The sequence below is a fragment of the Leptonotus elevatus genome, chromosome 9 (genome assembly GCF_054856555.1).
Source record: "Leptonotus elevatus isolate MCC_2025b chromosome 9, RoL_Lele_1.0, whole genome shotgun sequence".
Classification (NCBI taxonomy): domain Eukaryota; kingdom Metazoa; phylum Chordata; class Actinopteri; order Syngnathiformes; family Syngnathidae; genus Leptonotus; species Leptonotus elevatus.
Genome location: NC_141247.1, coordinates 780001 through 805000, shown reverse-complemented (window position 1 = coordinate 805000; position 25000 = coordinate 780001). Strand labels below are relative to the sequence as shown.

General features: G+C 40.6%; 1 protein-coding gene across 1 annotated transcript in view; it reads left to right on the top strand.

The window, feature by feature from the left end:
- Positions 1–25000, top strand: part of trappc11 (trafficking protein particle complex subunit 11) — a 145792-nt gene that overhangs the window by 15390 nt on the left and 105402 nt on the right. The window contains exons 4-8 of the mRNA XM_086084475.1: positions 1962–2076; positions 2953–3052; positions 8546–8619; positions 8686–8782; positions 12673–12806. Coding sequence (XP_085940601.1) covers positions 1962–2076; positions 2953–3052; positions 8546–8619; positions 8686–8782; positions 12673–12806 — 520 coding nt within the window. The remainder of the gene's footprint in view (positions 1–1961; positions 2077–2952; positions 3053–8545; positions 8620–8685; positions 8783–12672; positions 12807–25000) is intronic.

The following is a 25000-nucleotide window of genomic DNA, read 5'->3' as shown; positions in this document are numbered from 1 at the left end:
TAATTAGTAGTGCAACGGAGACATATAACTCGTTTGTATGAAGTGCGAGGACGAGGACGAAGATAGCCACCACGTGCTCCCTGCTGAAGGCCAACCAAAATAAATGGTTACAACTAATACATGGATGTTAATGCAATAGGGTTGGTGGGCTTTTATTTTGAAATGGACTCTTAAAGCGCACGGTGGTGTGTCTTCTAACTTGACTTGTTACGGTCCACGTTATTTCGGGTTTTCTTTTTCCCGTGTGGTGGGTGCCTCTCTCGACGACCAAGATCAACACACCATCCCAAAATCATATTCAAGCACTAATTAAGATCACCAAGAAACCGCTATTTAATTACGCCGTCATTGTATGATACGGCACAAGTCTCCGGCGTTAGCAGTTAGCCGCTAATAGGAATGTAAACATTGACGTCTTTTGCGAGATGTGCGGTGCATTCGGATATTTCATACTCACACAGAAAGAAGTCCATCAATGCATTAAATGTTAAAAATTGCAAATATGTAAACAATGTGGGCTTGTTTGCAACATGTGCTGTTGGAAGATTTTTTGTAATATAGACAAGCATATCAATGTGCTCTTCTGTAAAGCAGCAATACACGGGTACAAATTGATTGAGCATAAAGATAATCATGAGCCCGCAGCTAATCAAGGTCAAGGTAAAGACATATAATTTCAAAAAGTGATAGAGAATGGAATAAATGAGTTTCTACATCGGTTTGTTCTGCACTTGGGCATAGCATATCTCCGCCCTAATGGCAACAGTTTATATTTGTCACACACAGGGTGACTGCTGTCTGCTTTTATAGATCGGGCCTTTATTTACTGCTCTTGTTTGATAAAGAGAGGAGAGCTCCCGGAAGTTACGGCCTCCGATCCTACTGCATACCTTTACAAGTTCTTGCAAACGCTTTTTGTTTTTACAAGTAAAAAAATCCAAACCTACAGATAAAAGCAAATGTTAAGAAAAATAAAACAGAGTCAGTGTTAAATCTCCTAAGCTTCCGATAAAAATACAACTGATGGTGGGCCTTAGCGTAAACAGAGTAAATGTGGGCATCAAACTTTAGCTTGTCAACAAGAATAATCCCCAGATATTTATAATTTTCAACAATCTTCACAGGCTGACCATAAATAAGGACAGGGGAGAGGGGAAGACTTCCTTCTAAAATTAATGATCATTTATTTTGTTTTAGAAATTGATATTTAAGAACGGTCACACCAATCGCTAAAAGTTATAACCACTTGACCATGATCAGAATCCTCATCATTTAAAAGTGACACAATGACAGTATCGTCAGCATAGTTGATGAAAAAGCTGTCCTTTTGATGACTAATTACAAAACAACATTCACTGAGCATAAAGCTAACCGCGGTAACCGGCTAATGGCTAATAATAAAATAACAAGGCCTCTTGCTTTTTCTTGTCCACCAAGACTGGGTGTTTCCCATGTTTATATACCCATAGAACACAATATTCTGTAGGCCGTCAAAATTGGTTAAAATCCTGTAAAATGGCTGGCACTGAGGGGATGGCAGCGCTGCAAATGGCTGGCATTCAAGGAGTTAAGTAGATTTTTTTAGCGTCAGTAATTACCGTTTGAACTTGGTTTCAAGATGACGTTGCGTTGCTGTGATGAGTCAAGTCAGCTGTTACGCCATGACAGCTGCCGAGAACAACTTCCAAATAAGAGCATACCAAGGCATTGATGGTCATATATTATTGGTATAGTAAGGTTTATTTTGAAGTTGGCCTTCTCAACACGTGTTACCAATATGAACAAGTGTTGCTTCGACTGTCTATCTGACAGTGTATGCTAATGTTGATCCCGGAGGCATAAATCCCTCTGGGGGGAAAAGAAAAGGACCAGGCATCACATGACGTTCTAATCACGCAAGATATCGTCCTATGCCTAATATGTTATGTTTTTTTTGTTTTGATATTTATTTATTTTTACAGGAGAAGACTTGGTAGCATCTGAAAGAGCTGCAGCTATTTGTCATGCCTGCGATCTTTCCGGAAAAAGTCTCTTTGTTCTGCCGCATACAGACCACCTGGTTGGTTACATTATCAGGTAATAACCATAGAAACAATAAAATAAATGTATGCAAAAATGTAGTGTTGTATCTGAACAGGTTTCCATGAATAAAAGTTCATGAACGTGTTCATATTTTAGGTGAGTATCATGGGAGGGAACGTAGTGTTTTGTGAACGCCTGTTAACGGCTTTTCATTTATTTTCTCAAGTGCCAGGTTTTATTAGTCTTTCAGAAGAAAACCATCCTGACTTTGATGGGCGACTGTCCCAATACCAGTCTTATTTTAAGGTGTCGGTACTGGCGGCGGTGACCGATACCATTAGTGGCCGCCATTTTACGATCAGGGACTATGAATAAGAAATGTTATGCAGTGCATTGTTTCTACAACCAGGTGTCATGGAGCTCCATGTGAGCCTGACGTTAGGGTTAGGTTTGAAAAACAAGTGGACATTCTGTCAATATTAACGGAAAGTCCGTCAATCCGTCAATGACGGTTGCCATGGCGGACGGCCATTTTGATGAGGGATGGATTGACATTACAATGCCGTTTGACTTGAAATATTTTGAGCGCTATATAAATCCGATGCATTATTATTATTATTATTATTATTGACGGATTGACGATGACGGAAAGGTGTCCTGACTGTTGACGATTGCCAAATGGCGGACGCTCCAATTTCATTGACACACCCATTTCTGTCTCATATGAAGGAGTCTGGAATACTAGACAATTCACTTTATACGGCAGTGTAGTTTCTTGACACGGCATTACTTTCATTTATTTAAGTTGTATATCATTTATTATTCGGTATGTTGTAACTTCTATATTGCCTGAAATAGCATTTCAACAGATGTGTAGACTTTCATTTGCATTCATTTGTGTTTTGAAATTATATTTATCTGAAACTCTAGGTTGGAGAATGCCTTTTATGAACATGCTCAGACGTACTATTACAATGAAATCCGTCGAGTTAAATCACATAAGGAGTTTCTAAACAAGACAACACATCAGGTAAGGAAAAAAGTAAATGGGAAGCAACCCTTCAGTGGACATAAAAAGTCTACACACCCTTGTTAAGATGTTTGTTTTTTATTTAACAAAAAAACAAGACAAAGATCATTTAAAATTTTTCCCAGCATTACTTTGACCTAAAACATGTACAACTCAATTGAAAGAAATGAAATCCATTAGATTAGGGAAGTAAAAATAATAGTTTACATAATGTGACACCCTCATAACTGGCAGTGTGCTAAATGGTAATGAGCTTTCGCACGTGTGTAGTGCTACAAGGTACTCAGAGCGCTTTAACACTATATCTCCATTCACCTACTGATGACACAGCGTCTGGAGCAACTGTTGGTTCATCATTCTGCTCAAGGACACCTTGACATGGTTGCAAGGGCTGAGGATCCAAACCAGAACTTCGGGTTGGGAGATCTACCACCTGAGCAATGCCGCCCCATGTCATGCTGTGCTCAGAATTGAGAAATCATATTCACTCTCATGTTAAATCAGACCACACATCTGTCCCAATTTTAAGTGCCTTTGATTTACTTTAAATGAAGTTAAGCTGTCCAAGACATTAAATATACAAGGTGGTACACTGCCGATATTATCAAGTGGAAAACAAAATGGCACCACAGTTTTACTACCAAGAACGGACGTCCATCCAAAATTGCTGAAAAGAAAATAATAAAATGAGAGCTGCAACCAGCTATTTAGGGCTCGAGCAGCCTGGGCCACTTTAGGGGACTTGCATGTTGGGGTACTGACACATCAGAATTATTATTATTTTTTAATGGCACAATAAACCTTTATTTAGGGATTTTTTGTTATTTGCCAGGTCTGATGTTTACAGTGTTCCATCACTTTCCGCTGGAGTTAGGTTCCAAAAAATACCCGTAATAAATGAAATCCGCGAAGTAGTTAGCTTTATCTTTTACATTTGTTATAAATGTTTTAAGGCTCTAAAACCCTTCACCACACAGTCTTTACTTTTCTCGAGGCATTTACATTTCCTCACATTTCTCTCTTGTTTAAACATTCTCAATATTAAAATCTTCATAAATTTAATAAAATAGTAAAAAAAAAAAATCTGCGAAAGAGCGAAGCCGCTATAAGGGAACCACGTTATAGCGAAGGAACACTGTATTCAAAATTTCAGGAGTTTTCATGCATGTTTAGACAGCCAAACCAGCATAATTTTTCTTGGCAAACAGTATTTGGTGAAATAAAAAGGTTTGCTTTTACTTTTCATCGGGAACATCTTTAGACGTAACAACCACAGATTCAAAAGTCAATCGGATAAAAACTGAGGGGTTCTTTAAAATGTACCCTATAATAGGCCCCAAATTTTTAACTAAATCCAAAATGGCAGACTTCCTGTTGGGTTTAGCATGTGGCTCCAATGGACTTCTTTGTAGGTCTTGGGCTGTTTCATACGCCTCCAACCTATCGTAGATTTGGGTGAAACATGCAACCAGTTTTGCTTCATAAAAAAAAATTCCATGGGGCGTTACTGAGCCATTTTTGCACTATTAACTCATTCACTAAAACAAATCCCCTTCACTCCCGGCTGTTTTACTGGATTTTGACTGATTTTACAAGGCCCACAGAATATTGCTATAAAAACATGAGACCTACCAAAAGAAAGGTTAAAGTTTCTTCTTTCATCAGGAAAAAAAGTATATTTCTATCTGTTTCCATTTTGCAGCAATTTGCATTAGAATATTGCTAAGATTCATAATTATTCACGAATCTATTTAAAATTCTGAGTAATTGAGGGCTTTTTCAACATGGTCCTGGTTCATTTCCTATGATCTGCTGCCACCTGTTTGTGTAATAACTACCATTTCTTCAACCGTTCTTTGCAGTTGAGAGGCTGCATCAAAGCCTTCTGTATGCTCTAGCATAAAAAAAAAAAAACGTATAAATGCGTCTTTGAAACACTTAAAACATTTAAAATAGAACATATTTTTGGGAGCAAATGAGTTAACTACTAAAATATTGATTATTTTGCCAGACTTGATGTGTGTGCAAAGTTTCATGAGTTTACGTCAATGTTAAGACCCTCAAAATCTGTTCTTTTGTTTTCTGGCAAACAATGTGTTGCCACGGCAACAGCATTTCACAAAAACAAGCTTGTGTTTCTATTACTATTATTATTGGTGTCAAAATTATCACGTTAATATCTTGTTAACTTGAAGTGCCTTTAACGGCACTATTTTTTTTTAACGCTCGATTAACGACCGCCCCTTATTTGGAAAGCTTCAACTCAAGGAGCCATTTGGACTGTGTAGCACTTCCACTCGTTCCCTGCTTTGAAAGAACGCACTTGGTTAGCCGTTAGCAATGAGCTAACCGTTGCTCCAAGAGGTGTCCATGGGCTTTCACCACTGTGAGTGCCAAGAGCCAAATGGACGCCGTCTTGTTACTTGGAGTGACCCCAAGCCACTTGATCTTTAGATGTGAAGTATTTTTACCCAGCAAATCCACAAAATAGCACGTAAGGGTTAAAGTGAAAGTGTCGATGTGCTTGCTTGCAGTAGAGCGGCGTCACAGCGCATCCGAGAACTTGACAAAATAAAAGCATTCAACGTCGTGAAAAGTACTACACTGTAACACAATTTAGCAGTAATAAATTAAATAACAATGCATATATGCGTGGAGACTGGGGTCAAGTTTTGTTTGTGTTTTTTTTTACAATTTTAAAAATGTGCAGAAAAGTTATTTAATTAAAAAAATTGGTCAGCTCTTAATATGAAAAGAAAAATGAATTGTCACCATTGTCTTACAAATGCAATTATGCCATGTCGTGACAGAAAAATGACCAACACAAATCAGTCACACTTGTTTTTTTTTTACAGTAAATATTTTAATTTTTTTATTGAATTGTTATGAAATTACTGTATCAATGACTAAAAAATGCAACAATATTTAAATTGGGAACTTTTTTTACATTTTATTGTAAATTTAGATATAAATTGAGATATAAAATGTGCGACTAATGTGCGATTAATCGTCAGTTAATTATTGAAGTCATGTGATTAATTACGATAATTTTTTTAAATTGACTGACACCTCAAGTTTCAACATCATGAAAGCCTGTACGCTCCTCTTAGCAAATATGAAATACCATGAGAAATATTTTTGTAGATGTCTTCAGGCCTGGACTGTCTCAAATTCATGACATTTTAACTAGCTACGATCATACTAGTTAAGTTAGGCAATTTTAAAAGGAAATTTAAAATGGCAGACTTCGTGTTAGTGGCTCCAAGAGACTTTTTTTGTAGGTCTATGTCTGTTTTATATGCCTCCAAATCTTGGCGAAACGTGAAACCGTGCATGTTTGGACCCCCAAATCAGTGTGTTGCCATGGCAACAGCATTTTGTGAAAACTGTGTTTCAACATCAGGAAGGCCTAAAACACTCTTCTTAGCAAATATGAGGTAGATCTAGTTAACCAGCTAGGAGAAAAACATTAAAGAAAAAAAACATGTATTTTCTTTAGTCAGTAGGTGGTGCTATCATTATGCTAAAATATAAGTTCGTAGATGTCTTCTGGCCTGGTCAGTGATAAAATGTGTGACATTTTGAGAAGGTTGGATCATCTTGGTAAAGTTCCAGCACTTTTTATTATCTCTGCAAATCATCAGGATTTGCTGCACTGTAATGGCCAAACCCTTTGCTGAAGTCACAATATTTAGTATGATCAGCATCTTAATGATTTTCTGACAAATTTTCAACTGGATCCGTTCAAATAGGCTTGGCACAGTGGATACAAATTTAAAAAATAAAATGTATTGCCACCACTAGGTGACGCTATATGTCTAACAGACGATTATCATATAGATATCTTCAGGCCGTGACTATTAATAAACATATAAATATATAATAGTACTCGCTATTTTAAATTATGTATTATGTTTTGTTGTTTTATTGTAGTGTTTTTTTATATGTATTATGTTGTAAGGCGATCTTGAGTGTCTTGAAAGGCGCGCCTATAAATTAAATGAATTATTATTATTATTATTAATATTATTATACATGCTGAGTTTGGGATTTTTTTTAAGCATGTTCTGTAGTTGTTAAGCAGTTCCTCTTTTGTGGCGAAGGAAGAATTTGCAAAAAAGGGCCAAAATTGGACATTCAAAAAAATCATAGCTCACTTCTTGTACATTTTAGGATATGGCTTTTACTGACTTATTTTGTACGTCTCAGGGTGTTACATGTGCCTGCCAATTTTGGTAGCCCTAGGTCAAATTTTGTGGGATATGGTTTTTTAGGGGGTACTACAGAGCCATTTTATTTTCATCGTTTATGACAACTTTGAAATATCACATTTTTCACCAGGTTCGATGAGTGTGCAAAGTTTGGTGAATTTTCATACTCGTTTTGGTCCCCAAAGATGTGATTCATTTTGGAGAAGAATAATTTCTACAGATACAATAGTGACCTCACAGCAATCGCTGCTCTGGCCCTAAGTACCAGTCAGTGTTAAGGTACAAAACCTTAAGGCTTTTACGAGAAACAAAAGAATAATGTCAGTAATAGCATCCTAGGACAGCTAAACTTAATTCTGGTTTAATCAAAAGTACTTTAAATGGTGACAGGTATAAGAGGAAGTGCACATGTGTGCAAGCACAATATTACTACTTACTTTTGTAATGTTCAGTCAACCTAGAACATTTAATAAACAATAGACAAGGAAGAAAGACAAGAGACTTAGATTATTTTTACTCGCGAGGAGAACGGACAGAGATGTGCTCAGTTACAATCTCCTACCCGCTCTGAGGCCCTCTCTTTTTATTTATTACAGGGCGTTCCAACAACAAAATGTTTCAGTCCTTATCTTGGGATAAGGGCACAGTTTCTGTTTTCCAGCTGCAGCTGCAAAGCATGATTGAATAGCAATACTATAAGAGTAAATTTGGGATAAGTTATGTACATTTATTCTAACAACTTTCCTTCTACCCTTTTATATTTGTCAATTGAATTGTACATGTTAATAGGTCATAATAGTTCTATGGCATCTTGTCTACTTTTTAACTAAGTTTGGAGTTTCTTTTTTCCAGCCAGGGGGTTGGATGGGGTGCCAAGTTGGAGGGTGGAGCACGATTTAGTCGGGGAACCATTTTTCTAAAAACTATTAAAGGTTTTCCTGACCCTATCAGCAGTTTTTACACACGTCACACAAGCAAGTTCCAACAGCTCCGACGAAGGCTGAAGTGACAGCCGAAACTGTCAGCAAGGTAAGAGAATTCTCTCTTTATTGGAATTTTTTTTTTCTCTGGCAAAAAGAAACTCCAAGCTTGTAGGTCACAATAATGATGGGGAAAGGTTTTAAATATTATTTGGTGTATTTTTTCTTTTATCGCAAAATCTGGCATTTGAAACAGGGATGTGACTTCTTATTGCCACTGTAGTTTTACTTTATAATATTTAAATCCTGGAAATAAATTATATGCTGTACTTTTTCTTAACATTTTAACTTCCTGTTTCTAGTTGCTGTTTGTCCGGCATCAATTCAAAATTGCTTTCTTCAGTGAGCTTAAGCAAGACACCCAAAATGCGTTAAAGTAAGTTATTAATGAGAAACAAAGTGATAGTATTTGTGTACATTAAAATTTTGTCTTTGCATGCAGGCACTACAGAACTGCCTACAGTCTTGTCCACGAGCTGAGAGCTCATGAGTCAAATATGCTGGAAATCAAAACATTGGCAGGATTCATTAACTACAAGGTCTGTATCTGTCTGGTAGGACTTTTTCAAAACACCCCATTCAGACATGTTCGTGTTTTAAACATGTCATTTTCATCCTTTTGTTAAATATTAAGTTACTAAAAGCTGGAAACTTTAAGTTTTTCAGTTATTTTTGACTGAATAGTTTTTTAGTTATTTTTTCTGACTGAATAGTTGATGCATTGTGCCAGCAAGGGTTTTGTATTAATTCTCTTGAATAAGTAAATACTGTTTTTGTCTAAAATTGAGGTGATTATATGGTTGCTTTTTTTCAGATAATATAGCCAATGGCACTCACTCACCATAAATAAATTGGAAAATAAAATACAGATAATCAATGTGATCAGAATCGGTGTCGGACGATCTTACTCACAAATGATCGTATCGACAGCATAAAATCCTGATCGGAGCATCCCCAGTGCTAGCAATAGCCGCGCTGCCTTTTCGGGCTGTGCCGGGCCTCATGGTTGTAGGCTTGGCCACTAGACGCTGGCCTTCAAGCCCCACCTCCATGCTGGACTCCAGAGGGTGTGGCACTGGTGATGCACTAAAACTTGTTTTTCCTCAAAACTAGCTATTTGCCAACATTGATATTGCTGTAACCTCATCCATTTGAGGTACTTCCATACTGTATATCATTTTAAAGAAAATTAAGTGTAGAATTAGATTATATGAATAACAATTTTAATTTTTTTAACCCATGCTCACGTGTTCATGAACTACTTGGTTCCTTTTTTTTTTTTTTTTTTTTTTCAAAAAGAGCTCAGTATTGTTCATTCGGTAATAAAGGAAAGTGAAATCCAGCACCGGCCAGACACCACCCACCGGGCCACCAACCAGAATTCCTCACCAACTCCAGAAACATATAAATTCCAAAAAATCCCAAAAAATCAGGGAGACCTCAAGAGACCAAAGGAGAGACTGAAAAAAGGAAGGAAGGACAAACGAAGCAGAGTGAGATCCACAGACACCAGCCTCCACCGATTCAATGACCTGAGGAGGAAGCAGATTGTGTCTGAGTTTCGATAGATGCTGGTGTGGTGGATCTGGCATGCATGAAAATCTCCACCAAAGAGGGGAGCCGTCGACCCCTGCCAGGACAGAGCAAGCGCAACACCTCAGGGCCCCCCAGGCCGCGGCAGCGCCAAAGGACGACCCCCGGGCCCCGCCAGGGCCACCGGCCGGAGAGCAAACCCAGGAGCAGGAGCGCCCCCCACCCCAACACGGCCCGCGCCCCCAACCCAACGCAGCAGGACGGGGCACTGCAGGCCCGCCAGGCACCCCACCGGTCCACAGCCTAATCTAATTTATAACAATCAGATGATACAAAAGTGAGACACATTTCAATTCATTCAGTAAGATCAAATGTAAGGCTACCACTAACAGAGGCCAGAACTGAATATTACTACCCGGTAACTTGTCACACTATGGTCTGCTAACTATAGTGTGAAAGTGTGGTCTCTTTCTGCATTGGGTCTTGAACATAACAGATCAGCTATTTCAAATGTGAATATGGGAAGTAGGGATGGCAACTCAGGGCTCTACACTAACGTTTGCAATGGTAACAGTGAGCTACCAACTTTTTCAGTTGGTTGCACCACACAGGTTTTGGTCATACCTTTTTGGGGGATTAGGTACAGCATGACCATATTTGCTGATGTATAGTTGTCTGAATTCGCATAGCTTAGATTGAGAGGATATAAAGATAGTGACTCAACATATATCTGCTAAATATTTTACTGTAACAAGAACTGTCTGCAATAAAACAGGTCAATTCTTTTTAGAGGTGTTGATAACATTTTGTAATCCTAATTAATCGCCTGACTTCAATAATTAACTCACGATTAATCGCAAATTAATTGCACATTTTATATCTCAATTTATATCAAAATTTACAATAAAATGTACAATATTTTTTTCCACATTTTTCATACTCTTGTTAACATAAAAGTGAGATGAAATGTTAACCTAATAGAAAATATGGTAACAATAAAATGTACAATCAAATATTTTTCTCTCCAAATTTGTCATACTCTTGTTACCATAAAAGTGGGAAGAAATGTTAACCTAATAGAAACATGGTTGCATTTTTTAAGTCATTGATACGGTAATTTCATAACAATTCATAAAATTGTTTTAAAATGAAAAATATGTACTGTACTGTAAATAAATGTGACATTGATTTCTCTGATTCAATAATTAACTCATGATTAATCGCGCATTTTATTTATTTTTCACTCCAAGTGACAAGACGGCATCCATTCGGCTCTTGGATCTCACAGGGGATTGAGAGTGGACACCTCTTGGAAAGCTGTAGCATTCTAGCTCTGTGCTAATCGCTAACACCGGCGCTACCGAGTGTGTTCTGTCAAAGCAGGGAACCGGTGGAAGTGCTACACAGTCCAAATGGCTCCTCCACTCTAACATTCTGCCCCTTAAACGTTGTGTATTTTAGCTCCAGTGCAGTACAGTGCATTTATATTGGGTAATTTTGACGTGGACGTTTCTGCTGCATTGCGACTGGAATTCCCTGGCTTACCAAATAAGGGGCGGTCGTTAATCGAGCGTTAAAAAAAATTGTGCTGTTTAAGGCACTTTAATTATTAACGCGATCATTTTGACCCCCCCCTAATTATTTTATATTACTTTAAAAGAAGACAGTGAGGCTTTCCTTTTATTGAATTTTGTTCATCGCAGAGGGGCCAGCTCTTCTGGCAATGTCTATAAACCCTCTTCCCCTTCGGCAAACCAAAGCTTCACAGCTTGCCGAGTATCATGATAAACCAAGTCTGGCCCTTTGGAACACTATTTTAGATTAGGTCGTCCGATGCGGTGTTTCCCAACCAAGTTTATGTGAGCACATTGCAAGTGGTATATGGAAACTCAGGTAAATGATACAAATAAAATTTAACTGCTATACGATGACTAAGTATTTTTCTTGTTCAGTGTTTTGTTTAATGCCTGTTTAAAGGTACTAATGGTGCCCCAATTTTTGGTGGTAAATGTTATAAGAATTATATATAAGAAAGGCAGGTTCACTCTTTATTTTGGTTCATTGACATAACAACAGCTAGAATGGAGGATTGAAGCTTAGTAGTTGATTAGGTATTGTAAACAGAAATGACTAGATGGACCATTGATTTTAATTAAGTAAAAAAAAAAGTGATTTGACACCCATCATTCTTCTTAATGTATGTTAGCTCTAATAGATTAATAGAAAGCCTATATATTTTTAATATTTGCATTTATCAATGATTAATGCATTGATTGACTTTTTCTGTCTGTGTTTGCACCTTTAGGACCCCAGGGGACCCAAATAAATAAAAATAAACCTCGCGGCTCACCGAACACTGTCAATGTTTACGCTATCAAGGTTGCAATCCTGTTAGTGGCTAGTTGCTAACGCCGGAGACTTGTGTCGTATCATACAAAAACAAGCAGTTTCTTAGCATCCTTAACTAGCCACCCAACGTGATTTCGGGATGGTGTTGTGTTGATGTTGTGTTGATGAAGTCAAGTGAAGACGATTCAACCTAGCAACAAGGCAATTGCATTGACAATAATGTATTAGTTGGAAGGCTATTATTTTGTTGGCCTTTCCAGTGCTTCTGTGTGTACAATGAAAATGTTTAGATTCCCTCCAATTTAATAGCCAGTCTAATCTGATGTACACAAGCTACGCAAGAGGGTGCCGTCTGTCGCTGCCAACGTTGCGACTGCATATCGCATCCCGTGTGTTGAGTTTGACCTGGAAGGTGATGAGGTTCGCATTTCGCTTTGTTTCATGTGTCGAACCCATTATACTACGAGACAAACATAATTGACTGCCTATTGGGTTTTAATGTGCTACTGTGAAGCAAACCTGTTATATTCTCTTTTTTTTTCTTTAGGTATGCCGTCTGTGTTTCCAGCATAATACTCCACTTGATGCTATTTCACAGTTCAGAAAGCACATTGATCTTTGTAAGAAGAAGATTGGTAGTGCTGAACTGGCTTTTGAACATTCCGCATGGATGGCAAAGCAGTGAGTCACAGATACATACACACAAACATCAATGTACCATCAGAATTTTAACATGAATAGGTGGATAAATTGAAATGGCTCCAGCAAACCTGTGATGCTTAACAGGATGATGAGTACACAGCAGGTCTATGAAGATAGTACTTTTTAAGATGGGGCATATTACACTGCAGCAGTAGCAGTAGGGCTTGGCGCTAATTCAGTACAGTGGAACCTCTGAGTTTGAACGTCTCGGAACTCATACAAATCGGACTACAACCAAAACATCTGAGTAAAAAAATGCCTCAGAGTTGGAACTCATTTTAGGAGTTCGAACACCCAAGCAAAGCAAACTCAGCCGAACGTACCTTGAAAATGGGTAGCAGAGTGAAGCCAAGCCAAGCCGAGCAATGTTGAATGCTTATGTTGCGGTAATTGAGACGATGCATTGCTCATTGCCAGTCAGATCGTGAATACTCCCGGAGGTGCTCCATACTCGCGAGTGCATTTTGATTTTTCCACGACAATTTTCTTCGCCATGGGCCCAAAGAAAGACAACAGTGCCAGTGGCAGCAAAGAAAAACATACAGTGCTGCAAACCACAGTGGAATTAGGAAGGAAATTGTCGCGCCGTTGTAACTACTGTGACTACTTCTGTAAATACTGGCACGAGCACCCCCCTTAGCTGTTCAACAACGTGCCTGGTGTTAAACAATGCACCTAAGAACCTCTTAGTAGTCTAAGAATATGCCCGATGTAAAATACACAAACTCAGCACTGAACTAAAGCCAGCATTAACACAGCATTTATCATCGACTGATGCCAAAAAAGGTAAGGTATTTTTTATTGTTTAAATACTGTACTGTAAATGTAAAAAACATAAAAATAAATTTAAATTGGAATTTTCTGTTTTTGGAGCTTGAGAACGGATTAATTGCATTTACATTATTTCCTATGGGAAAAATTTTTTCGGAGGTTGAATAATTTGGACTTTGAACACTTTGCAGGAACGTATTATGTTCAAACTCCGAGGTACCACTGTATCAGTATATATTGTGATTAGAGGTGTCAGGCGATTTAATATCTTTAATCGTAATTTTTATTTATTTATTATTTTTATTTTATTTTATTTTTATTATTTTTATTTTCTTTAATCGTAATTAATCACGACTTCAATAATTAACTCATGATTAATTGCAAATTAATCACACTTTTTATATCTCAATTTGTATCTTAATTTACAATAAAATATTTATTTTCACATTTTTTATACTCCTGTTAACATAAAACTGGGAAGAAATATTAACCTAATAGAAATATGGTTACATTTTTGTTATTGATAGTCATTTCATAAAATCCTCTGCTCTCACCTTTTTATTATTATTTATTTATTATAATTATTATTTATTAATACCATTATTTTTATTATTATTATTATTATTATTATTATTATTACAATTAATGCAATGTGGTAAACATAAATTGACATATGAAGTCACTGGATACCTTTAAATTTGCATAGATTTGCATTGAATTAAAATACATCAGGATTTACATTTTGTTTCCAATACTTAATTTTTCATCAAATATAATAGCCTGGCTTGGAGTTCTCTCTAAAAAATATATATTCTATTCCTTTCCAGTTTGCTAAATAGTGTGTATTAAATAGATTCAGCAAGACTCTCAATTTCCCTGCCTGAAAGTAACTTTTCAAACAGAGAAAAGCAAGACCACCATGCCCTTTTGATAATTGCAATGTTCTATATTTTATTCTAGGTTTAGCCCCTTCCCATAGGAATTGAGATATAATTTTATCCCACTCCCTAAATTCCTTTGCAGGTATTAATATTTGAAGATTTTAGAAGTATAGCATTCGGGGCAACACATTAATTTTAACCACTTCCACCCTTGAGGACAAACTAAAATAAGGTATTAAATTCCATTTAGCCAAGTCAGTTTTTATCTTTGAAATAATTTAAAGGGACAGTAATGTGAAAAATCAACTATTTGGAACTTTTAGCCATGTTATAATGCGAATTCCTCACCAAAATTATCACCGAAGTGGTGTTTTCCTCCATTTGCCCCTCTATGAGAAATTCTAGATTATTCTGCTTTCCAAGCACCAGCCCCTCCCAACCTGAGAAAACGAGCAGGTGCTCACTTAATGACGTCATTAGGTACGGACGCACCCCTGCAACCCCTATGCGGACTAAACACACGCCCACATTCTCTGAGCCCTCCATGCTCGCAGGATTGTGATAAAAGTAGCTTTTATCAGTAAACTTTCTGTCCAAATGAATTCAAAGCATTATCCTTAACATTTGCAATGCCAAAGTGCAATGACAATTGGTCTAACCTAACTGAACGAATAGTGTAGTGGTTAGTGCGCTTGCCTTGTAAGCAGCAGGTTCCAGGTGTTTATTGAAGAATTGAACATCCATCCAATTTCCACATGTAAAGAAGACGCAGTTGTACTACAACGGCTGACCAGTCTTCCGTAGCCATTAAGTGCTCCAATGCAGCGCTCCAGAGTTTTGTGGGCGGTGTGCGCAGCAGCTCAGACGAGAGGGCCGCCGCAACCAAACGGAAAGAGGCGGGGTTTTACTGTACTGGGCGTTTTACTTCTGCGTTAGAAAAACAGCCAGCAAAATACCTAATATTTCATAAAAAATTACATCGCCCTGGTGTCAAAGGTATGATTTTATCATTATATGCCTATAGTTAACTGTCTAAGGGCTTAAAATACAAAGATATTGACCTTTTGCCCGTGACGTTACAGCCCTCATGGGAACGCCCGCTACGGGACGCTGGACGGCATAAGAGCCACTTGCCTTTATTGTAACCATTGAATCTCGTACAGCGTAAAGTCCTTTATCTAATCGATTATCTTATAAAATGGTCATATCTTGCCGTGCAGTCGGTTGTACAGACAGACAAAGGAGTAAACTAAATGTTGCTTTTGATCGCATACCTACTAATGAAGACAAAATACGTTGATTGATGGCAGCAATCAACAGAAAGGACTGGCAGCCCACAACGTATTTACGGATTTGCAGCGATCATATTTTGCTAGGTTAGTAGATAAATGTTGTAATTAGTAGATAAATGTTCATACATTTTACTAGTAAACGTACACTCTAACAATGATTGCAACAGAGGTGTCTAATTGCATGTTTCAAATCACATTAACGAGCCAGATAAATAGCGTAACTGCACGAACACACAGCTTAGTTTTAAAATGTACCTTCTTCAAAAGCTTGCCACGACAATAGTAATTTTTTCCATGCTAGTAAACATAGTAGCATAACATTAACACAGCGTTTCAATATAGAACGGACTATGTAAAAATAAGTCAGTTAGCATGATAAACAAGTTATACCTTTGCATTACAAGGTATATTGTTCCCAAGTGTGAGCTTAGCATCTCTTCCCAGAGACTCAGCCAGCGACAAGCTTTTGAATCAGAGAAGAGACGGCTATGAGTACATAATGATATAGGTCGTGCGCTGTGAATTCCGGCAAAGTCGGCGATTTGATTAACTTGCTAAAAACAGCAGGCAACAGAAGGTAAGGGGCTGTTTTCAAACTCGCGATCTCCAACTTAAGTAAATATCACGCTCTATGAGTCCCGACTAAATGTGCAACTTCGACTGACAGGCAAACTTTTGTTGTAGTAGTAGATTCCATGGCTCTATGGGCAATAATAACTTTTAATTTGTAAAATAACAGTCACTAAGTCACTAAGTCGCTCTTGGTCACGTCCACTTCCATTCAACAATTATTTCCTTCCGCCGTCCGTCATAGGGCGGTCACGTGATCATGTGATGTCGGTGCAAATGGTCAATATTACCTTTAATCAAAATTGTCAGACTTAAATTTTCCAAGTTCTTTTGGTAAATTAATACCCAGATACTTCATAGATGTCGTACTCCAATTTATGTTGACTTGGATCATAGTTAAACGTCATGACTTTTTTTTTTTTGCACTCACAAATATATGGTCTCCCAGGTGGGGAAGCAAACTCACGCCAACCTGCACCGAAGGGAAGTCACTGTAACCACTCCGCCACCCGGAGCCCCATGACCTGTGTTTTTTGCACTTTAACCCTGGGATTACAACGCGTGTGTGTGCAGCTCCGCTCAACTTTATGGACAAACTCACCGCGTGCGCACAGCTGCGGTCCAGCAGCTCTGTCGCCGACAACTTCCCGTTGTATCTCGCGTGATCGCGCATGTTAATTTGGCATTAGAAACAACAAACACATAGAAAGTGTGCTCAACAGAGAAGCAAAAATAAATCTCTCCATGGCCATTTTCGCTGCAGTGAGTTAAGCGTTAAGCATTATGACGTTTTGCTGACAAGTAACCGGAATTTTATTTTGAAACTGCGTCGGTCTTCATGTCCTGCTTGATGTGTTCTGTGCTAGTTTGCCATTTGACAGATGCCGAGGGATGCATCGTCCGTCAAAAATAAAAAGTAGGTCTATCTGTGCGGCGGCCTCCGGCACAACGCAGCTGGTCCGCAGTCAATCAGCAGTGCAAACGCAGCCGGTGTAATTTGAACAAGCTGGTAGAATGGAAAAAGGAATCGGCTCCGCTGTCGGAGTGGAGCGAAGCCGCAACGCACACGCATGCGGTGTAATCCCGGGGTAACTTTATACCCTGACAATTTACTAAACTCTTGAAAATAATCCATTAATATGGGCAAAGATAAATTTGGATTAACCATCCATCCATCCGTCCTCTGCCGCTTATCCGAGGTCGGGTCCCTGGGGCAGTAGTTTTAAAAGAGAAGTCCAGACTTCCCTCTCCCCATCCACTTCAACCAGCTCCACCGGCGGGATCCCAAGGTGTGTACCAAGGCCATCCGAGAGACATAGTCTCTCCAACGTGTCCTGGGTCGTACCCTCCCCTCCCGCCGGTGGGACATGCCCGGAACACCTCTCCAGGGAGGCGTCTAGGAGGCATCCGAACCAGATGCCCGAGCCACCTCAGCTGGCTCCTCTAAGGGAGAAACCAGACACCCTACGGAGGAAACTCATTTCGGCCGCTTTTATCCGGGATCTTGTTTTTTCGGTCACTACCCATAGGTAAGGGTAGGGTAGATCGACTGGTAAATCGAGAGCTTCGCCTTTTGGCTCAGCTCTTTGTTCACCACAGTGGACCGAAACAAAGTCCGCATCACTGCAGAAGCTGCACTGATCCGCCTGTCGATCTCCCGCTCCATTCTACCCTCACTCGTGAACAAGACCCCAAGATACTTTAACTCCTCCACTTGAGGCAGGATCTCATCCCCGACCCAAAGAGGGCACGCCACCCTTTTCCGACTGAGGACCATGGTCTTGGATTTGGAGGTGCTGATCTTCATCCCAACCGCTTCACACTCAGCTGCAAATCGCTCCAGTGAGAGTTGGAGATCACGGCTTGATGAAGCACCACATCATCTGCAGAAAGTAGAGATGCAAAGCTGAGGCTATCAAACCGGACCCCCTCAACGCCTCGGCTGCGTCTAGAAATTCTGTCCATTAAAGTTATGAACAGAATCGGAGACAAAGGGCAGCCTTGGCGGAGGTCCAACCCTCACTGGAAACAAATCCGACCAAACTCTGACACGTATCAGGGGGCTCGGTACTCCGTACTCCCGAAGTTGAAAGCCTTCTCCAAATCCACAAAACACATGGACCTTTCCCCGCTGGGCCTGGTGTTCGGGGGTGCTGCCAGTCTCCCGGTGCTCCCATCTCCCCTTCCGCCCCCAGTGATCCGCCCCACCACGCGGCTGGGGGTGGGGTGGGCGTGGGTGCCCTCGCCGCTCCGCTGTCCGGCCCCTCTCCGGCACCGATGTGTGTGTGTGTGTGTGTGTGTGTATGTGTGTGTGTGTCATTTTGTTTCTTTCACTTAAAACATTGGTGTCATCCAAATCCTCATCATATTGTTGTCAATTCCTAATAATTTTCATCATTTTGTTCTAAAGATACATATATCCAGCTATCAGACCTGTGTTGCCAATTATTATTATTATTATTATTATTGCTAATGAAAACATTATACAACATCCTTGAATTCTGAGTCTTTTCGAGAGGGAGAGGTTACCAGCACCTCACCTCTATATTTGTCAGTCAGCAAAAAGTGTTATTTTCCTGTACTTGATCCATCGAGTGTGTATGTAATATCCAGTGTTCGTGCTCAAGTGAGCATTGCCCAGTGTATTATCCATTGTTTCTGTACATGTTGTTCAGTGTTAGTAATACAGCCAGCTGTCTCCCCTCCCCCACAAGATGGCCCCAAAAACAAAAAATAATAAAAGACAGCACCGAATGAGTCCGATCGCATCTTACCCTCCCGTTCCATTCAGAAGAGGGACTCGTCTCCTTGATTTGATTTTAAGTTATACTTCATGTTTTCTAAACAAAACTAAAGTTAAAACTGCTGTAACTTTGTTAATTATTTGTTTTTGTTTTGTTAACACATTTTTATTAAGCAGAGAATAGAGTAATACAGTACAAATTCCAATATATTTTTTTATGCATCTGCCCACTTATATTAATACAAAATAAAAATAACTACATAAAACAACAACAACAACAAAAACCATCCAGCAGCCCATCTCTCCCAACATACATAAATCACTTAAGCAAAAAGAAACACTCACCCAAACCTCATATCACGTTACAGGTGAAGATAATCACAGAGTGGTTGCCATATTTTGTTAAAGGTTGAGAGATTATCAGAGAGAATGAATCGTATCCTTTCCGGGTGAAGTGTGTTTGTAAGGTCTTTCAGCCAGTGTCTTGGAGATGGTGTGTCCTTCTTTGATTTGGCTCTTTATTGAACATATAAACACAAAGAAAACACAATAGAAGTCTAAAATATAAATTGAAGTAAAAAAGAAAACAAGAATAGGAAGAAAGAAAACAGTTTATATGTTCAAAAGGGGTAAAATGTATAATTTCCTACCCCTTTTTCGTTTTATGTTAATAAAATAATAAGGTAATGCATTTCAACAAAAGGAAATGTATTAACCTAATCATACATACAAGTACACTTAAACATTCGCGCATTTGCCAGCGACATAAGCACACAAAATCAACAGATACATCTATAAATCACATCCTCATACTCACATATACAATTTTCATACTGATACATCCAAAGAAATTACAGCATATGTAAATTTTTTACAGCTCATGACTGACGTAAGTAATTTTTTTAAACTTTGCTTTTAAACCATTTTATTTAATTCAGCAAGTGACTGACATCTTTTCAGGTCCGTTCCAAAATCATTCCGCAAATTAACACCTTTTACAGAAACATACCTTTGCTAAATATTTGTTCTAGTTTAAATTTTTTTGTAGACACTTGTCTCTCTAATTTCAACGAGTACTGTGGCAGAGTAGATTGTTATGTACTTTATACATTATTTGTGCTATTTTAAATTCAACTAAGTCGTAACATTTTATTGTATTTTTTTTTTAAATTTTTTTATAAAGAGCTCAGTATTGTTCATTCGGAAATGTCATCATCATTGCTTTTTATTTTTTTTTATTTTGATATATATATATATATATTTTTGTATGTGCGTGTGTGCGTGCGTGCGTGCGTGTATTTGTTAGCTCACCAAAAACCTATTAGAAAAAATCCCATACCGTTCACCTAAACCGAACACCGCCGTCAGGAGACCCGAGGGGACCAAAGAAAACCAAGGAAGGTGAAATCCAGCACCGACCAGACACCACCCACCGGGCCACCCACCAGAATTCTTCCCCAACCCAAGAAACATCTAAATTCCAACAAATCCAAAAAAAAAGAAAAAATCAGGGAGACCGAAGGAGAGACTGAGGAAAGGAAGGAAGAACAGACAAAGCCGAGTGAGATCCACAGACACCAGCCTCCACCGATTCAATGACCTGAGGAGGAAGCAGATTGTGTCTGAGTTTCGGTAGATGCTGGTGTGGTGGATCTGGCATGCATGAAAATCTCCACCAAAGAGGGGAGCCGTCGACCCCCTCCAGGACAGAGCAAGCGCAACACCTCAGGGCCCCCCAGGCCGCGGCAGCGCCAAAGGACGACCCCTGGGCCCCGCCAGGGCCACCGGCCGGAGAGCAAACCCAGGAGCAGGAGCGCCCCCCACCCCAACACAGCCCGCGCCCCCGACCCAACGCAGCAGGACGGGGCACTGCAGGCCCGCCAGGCACCCCACCGGCCCCCAACCCCCGCACCCCCACGACCCCCCCGCCCCCATCCACCCACGCCATCCACCCCAACCCAGCCCCAGCCGCCCCCAGGTCCCCAATCCCCCAGACACCCCCCCCCCAACAAAGCCGCTCCCGACCCCCAGCCCCCGGGGACCACCCGCACCCAGGCCCCGGCGCCGAAGAGGGGCCGGACAGCGGAGCGGAGAGGGCAGCCGCGCCCACCCCACCCCCGCCGCGTGGAGGGACGGAACACCGGGGGCAGAAGGGGAGATGGGGGCCCCGGAGGACGGCCGACACCCCCGAACCCCAGGCCCAGCGGGGGAAGGCCCCGGTCGTCACCCCAGCGTTCTTTGTGAAAGTTAACCCCTGTTACTGAGTCCGCCAGCTCGCCGACTGGCGAACTCTACCCCTAAACCGTGAATGTGACCCCACCCAGTGTATATACAAGTGTGTGTGTGTGTGTGTGGGGTGCATTAAAATTAGGAGCAGGTGAACCGGAGCCGAGGGAAATGATATTCCCACGCTCCGATCCACCCGCCTCCCAAGCATGTTACTGAGTGTATGTGGTGCATTAAAAAAAAATAGATAGGGGGGGGGGGGGCGGGGACACAGACAGGGGACCGCAGCACTGCTCTATACCGCGGTCCCCAACCGATGGCACCCCCACAAGCCCCGCCCCCCCAGTTGTGTGGTGCATTAAAATTGGAGGGGAGTTGTAGGATGAAGACGGTGTTTCCACCCTACCCCACCCCCCCAAAGTGTGTTATGTGCCCTATATGTCTATAAAAGTGTATTGTGCATACCTAGTGTAGTGAGTTAAGAGGAGCGACCAGCGGGGCCCTCCCCAACCGGGCGGGGGCAGGAGGCGGGACCCCGGCGGGTATATGGAACCAGCCCGGCGGGGCGATAGGGCTCGCCCCCCGGATACTGGGGCCCGCCCGAGGTGCCAGGACGCCCACCGGAGCGGGGCGGGCACAACATCAAACCCCAGCCACCCCCGCCGGCCCCCGGAGCACCGAGACCCGGGCCATGGATGGAGCCCCTGGCCCAGGGGAGGGGAAGGAAGGCGTACCGGGGAGGGGGAAGGGAGGGGGGAAGGAGACGACAAGAAGGGCAGGGGGCAGCGGCAGGGCCGCAGAGAGAGGGGGAGAGGAGGAGGAAGGGTGACGAGGGAGAAGGGACAGGGAGGCGGAGGAAGGGTGACGAGGGAGAAGGGACAGGGAGGCGGAGGACGGGCGGGGAGAGGCGAGGAGGGAGAGGCAGCAAGGGGGAGGAAGGGGAAGGGGAGAGGGAACCACCGGGCACCCCGGCGGCCCACAGGCCCCGAACCGCGTCGCCGGGCCCAGAGCGACGGACCGCGCCGCACCCCCCAAGAGACCCAGGGAACGGCCAAGACTCAGCCGCCACCCAGCAGCCAACAGAGGGGCAGACCCGCCCACGCCCAGCCAGGGGGGACAGCACCCACAGAATTAACCCACTGGCATGCCGTGAATCCGAATATCAACCCCTGGTGCCCATCGGAGGCGAATCCGCTCGATCCCGCTGGCAGCAGCCGGGTTCCTGACTATAAAAACACAACCATTAGTTACAAATTGCCAAATACAGAAACATCAATGCCAGTTATCACGCTGCTGTGGCTCTCGCTAACAGGCAGAATTAAGTAACCAGGTTTAGGTTAACAAATTCTATATACGTAGACCATGTTTCTTTAAATTTTGACATTTGGTTTTTATTTGAGGCAGATATTTTTTCCATTAAAATGTGATTTATGAGGAGGTTAGACCATTGGTCGATATTCAGAGTTTGTTTATTTTTCCAGTTAACAAGAATTGTTTTTTTTGCGATAGAAAGGGCTACAAGTATAGATTGAAATTGTTTATGTGGTAAGTCAGTTGTTGTTAAGTCACCTAGAAAACACAAGTTTGGAAAGAACGGTATCCTACAGTCCAAGACAGCGGAACGTTTTTCTAAGACTTTAGTCCAGAAATACATAACCGGAGTACATAACCATAAAGCATGAAAAAAAGTGTCTGTAGTGTTTGTAAACACTGGAGACAAATGTCGGAGTCTGAGAGTCCCATTTTCTTCATCATATGTTCTGTGAATAATTTTATATTTGATAAGTTGTAAATTTGTGTGTTTTGTCATTTTAAAAACGTTTTCACAAACTTGAATCCAAAAGTCAGATTCCGGAGCTATAGACAAGTCTGTTTCCCATTTCGAGATGGGTAAAGACGTTTTATCAGTATATGAAAGTAACTTATATATTTTTGAGAGTTTTTTTGTTGTTGTCGGAGAAAGCTTGGTAATATCTTTAGCTAAAACAGGCGGTTGGAGCGTAACCTGAAGTGTTGGTATTTGTTTCTTTATCATACTTTTAACTTGCAAATAATGTAAAAAGTTTCCGTTTTTTATTTTGTATTTTTGGAGCAAGGATGTATATGATATAAACATATTATCTGAGAAGAGATGGTGGAGATGTGTAATTCCTTTCTGCTCCCACACATTCAAATAAAACGATTGGTTGTTAATTTGAAAGTCGGGGTTATGTCATAGGGGAGAAAGCCCGCAGGGCTCCACTTGGGCTTTTGTCATTTCTAGTGCCTTCCACCAGGCAGTCAGGGTGGCGGAAATCATTGGATTTTTAAAGCAGTTATGTCGCTTAATCGATGTTGTAATAAAGAGTAAATCTAGGAGTCTGAGGTTATTACAATCCTTCTGTTCTAGTTCCAGCCAACAATTGTATTTGATTTAATAAACAGAGAATGAGTTGGCTCTGTATATTTTGATCGATTTATAATTCTTATGGCTCTTTTTTTGGAGTTTGAAAACAGGATCGGTATTTGTTTTATATGCGTTTCCCCAGATTTTCACACAATAGGTCAGATATGGTAATAATAATGAACAATATAATTAATGTGTATAATGATTTCTTATTCAGGACATCCTTAGTTTCGTCTCGCTCGTTTTGCTCCACCTTTGACGGATGGGGTTGATGCCCCGTGGTTTGGTTGTCCTGTGAGGGCGCTCCGCTCTTATTTGGATGCTACGGCATGTTTCCGTGCATCCACCCAGTTCTTTGTGGCTTACAACGGCCCGAATAAAGGGGCTGCTGTATCCGTTGGATCAAGGAGGTGATTCAGCAGTCGTACTGGGTCTCTGGTCGTCCCCCTCCTCCTGGGGTGCGCAGTTACTTACACCAGGAGTGTGTCTACGTCATGGGCAGTTCTGAAAGGAGTGTCCTTGGAGAACGTATGTGCGGCTGCTTCCTGGTCTCCTTGCACGTTCTCCAGATTCTACAGTTTGGATGTCACCTCTCTTTACCCACTGGATGTGGTTCGAGGTCCGGCGGAGGCCCCTCTGTGAGGTACACTCTCCCGGGTCTTCGTGACATCGCTGGTATTCGGCGTTCCGTGCTGTTTCAGCACCGCCAACTGCCGGTCGTTCGGGACCGTAGTTACATATGTAACTTTCGATATGTCTTTCTCCATTTTTATGAACAGGAATAACTTTTGCTATTTTTAGTTTTGATGGAAATATACAGACTTTAAACGACAAATTACATATATATATGTGAAAGGTTGAACAAGATATTATATAATACTTTTTACTAATGTCATATCAATATTGGACTTCTTTTTTTATTTTTTATTTTAACAACATTTAATACTTTTGTATCATTAACAGCATTAAGCCACATAGTGGATGGATTTTTTTTATGTGCTTATCTATTTCATAATTTTTTTCTTGGCTCAGGGATTCATTTTGCCAAATTACTGCCAACATTAACAAAATACTCAAAATCATTAGCTATGTCTAGTTACTGCTAACCTCTGTTAACCTAGTAACTAAAACCACCCAGTAGCTCGCCATATTCAAACATTATTTATAATGAATGCTCAGGGACATAAGTGTTTTGTAATATATATATATATGATATATATATATATATATATATATATGATATATATATATATATATATATATATATATATATATATATATATATATATGATATATATATTTCA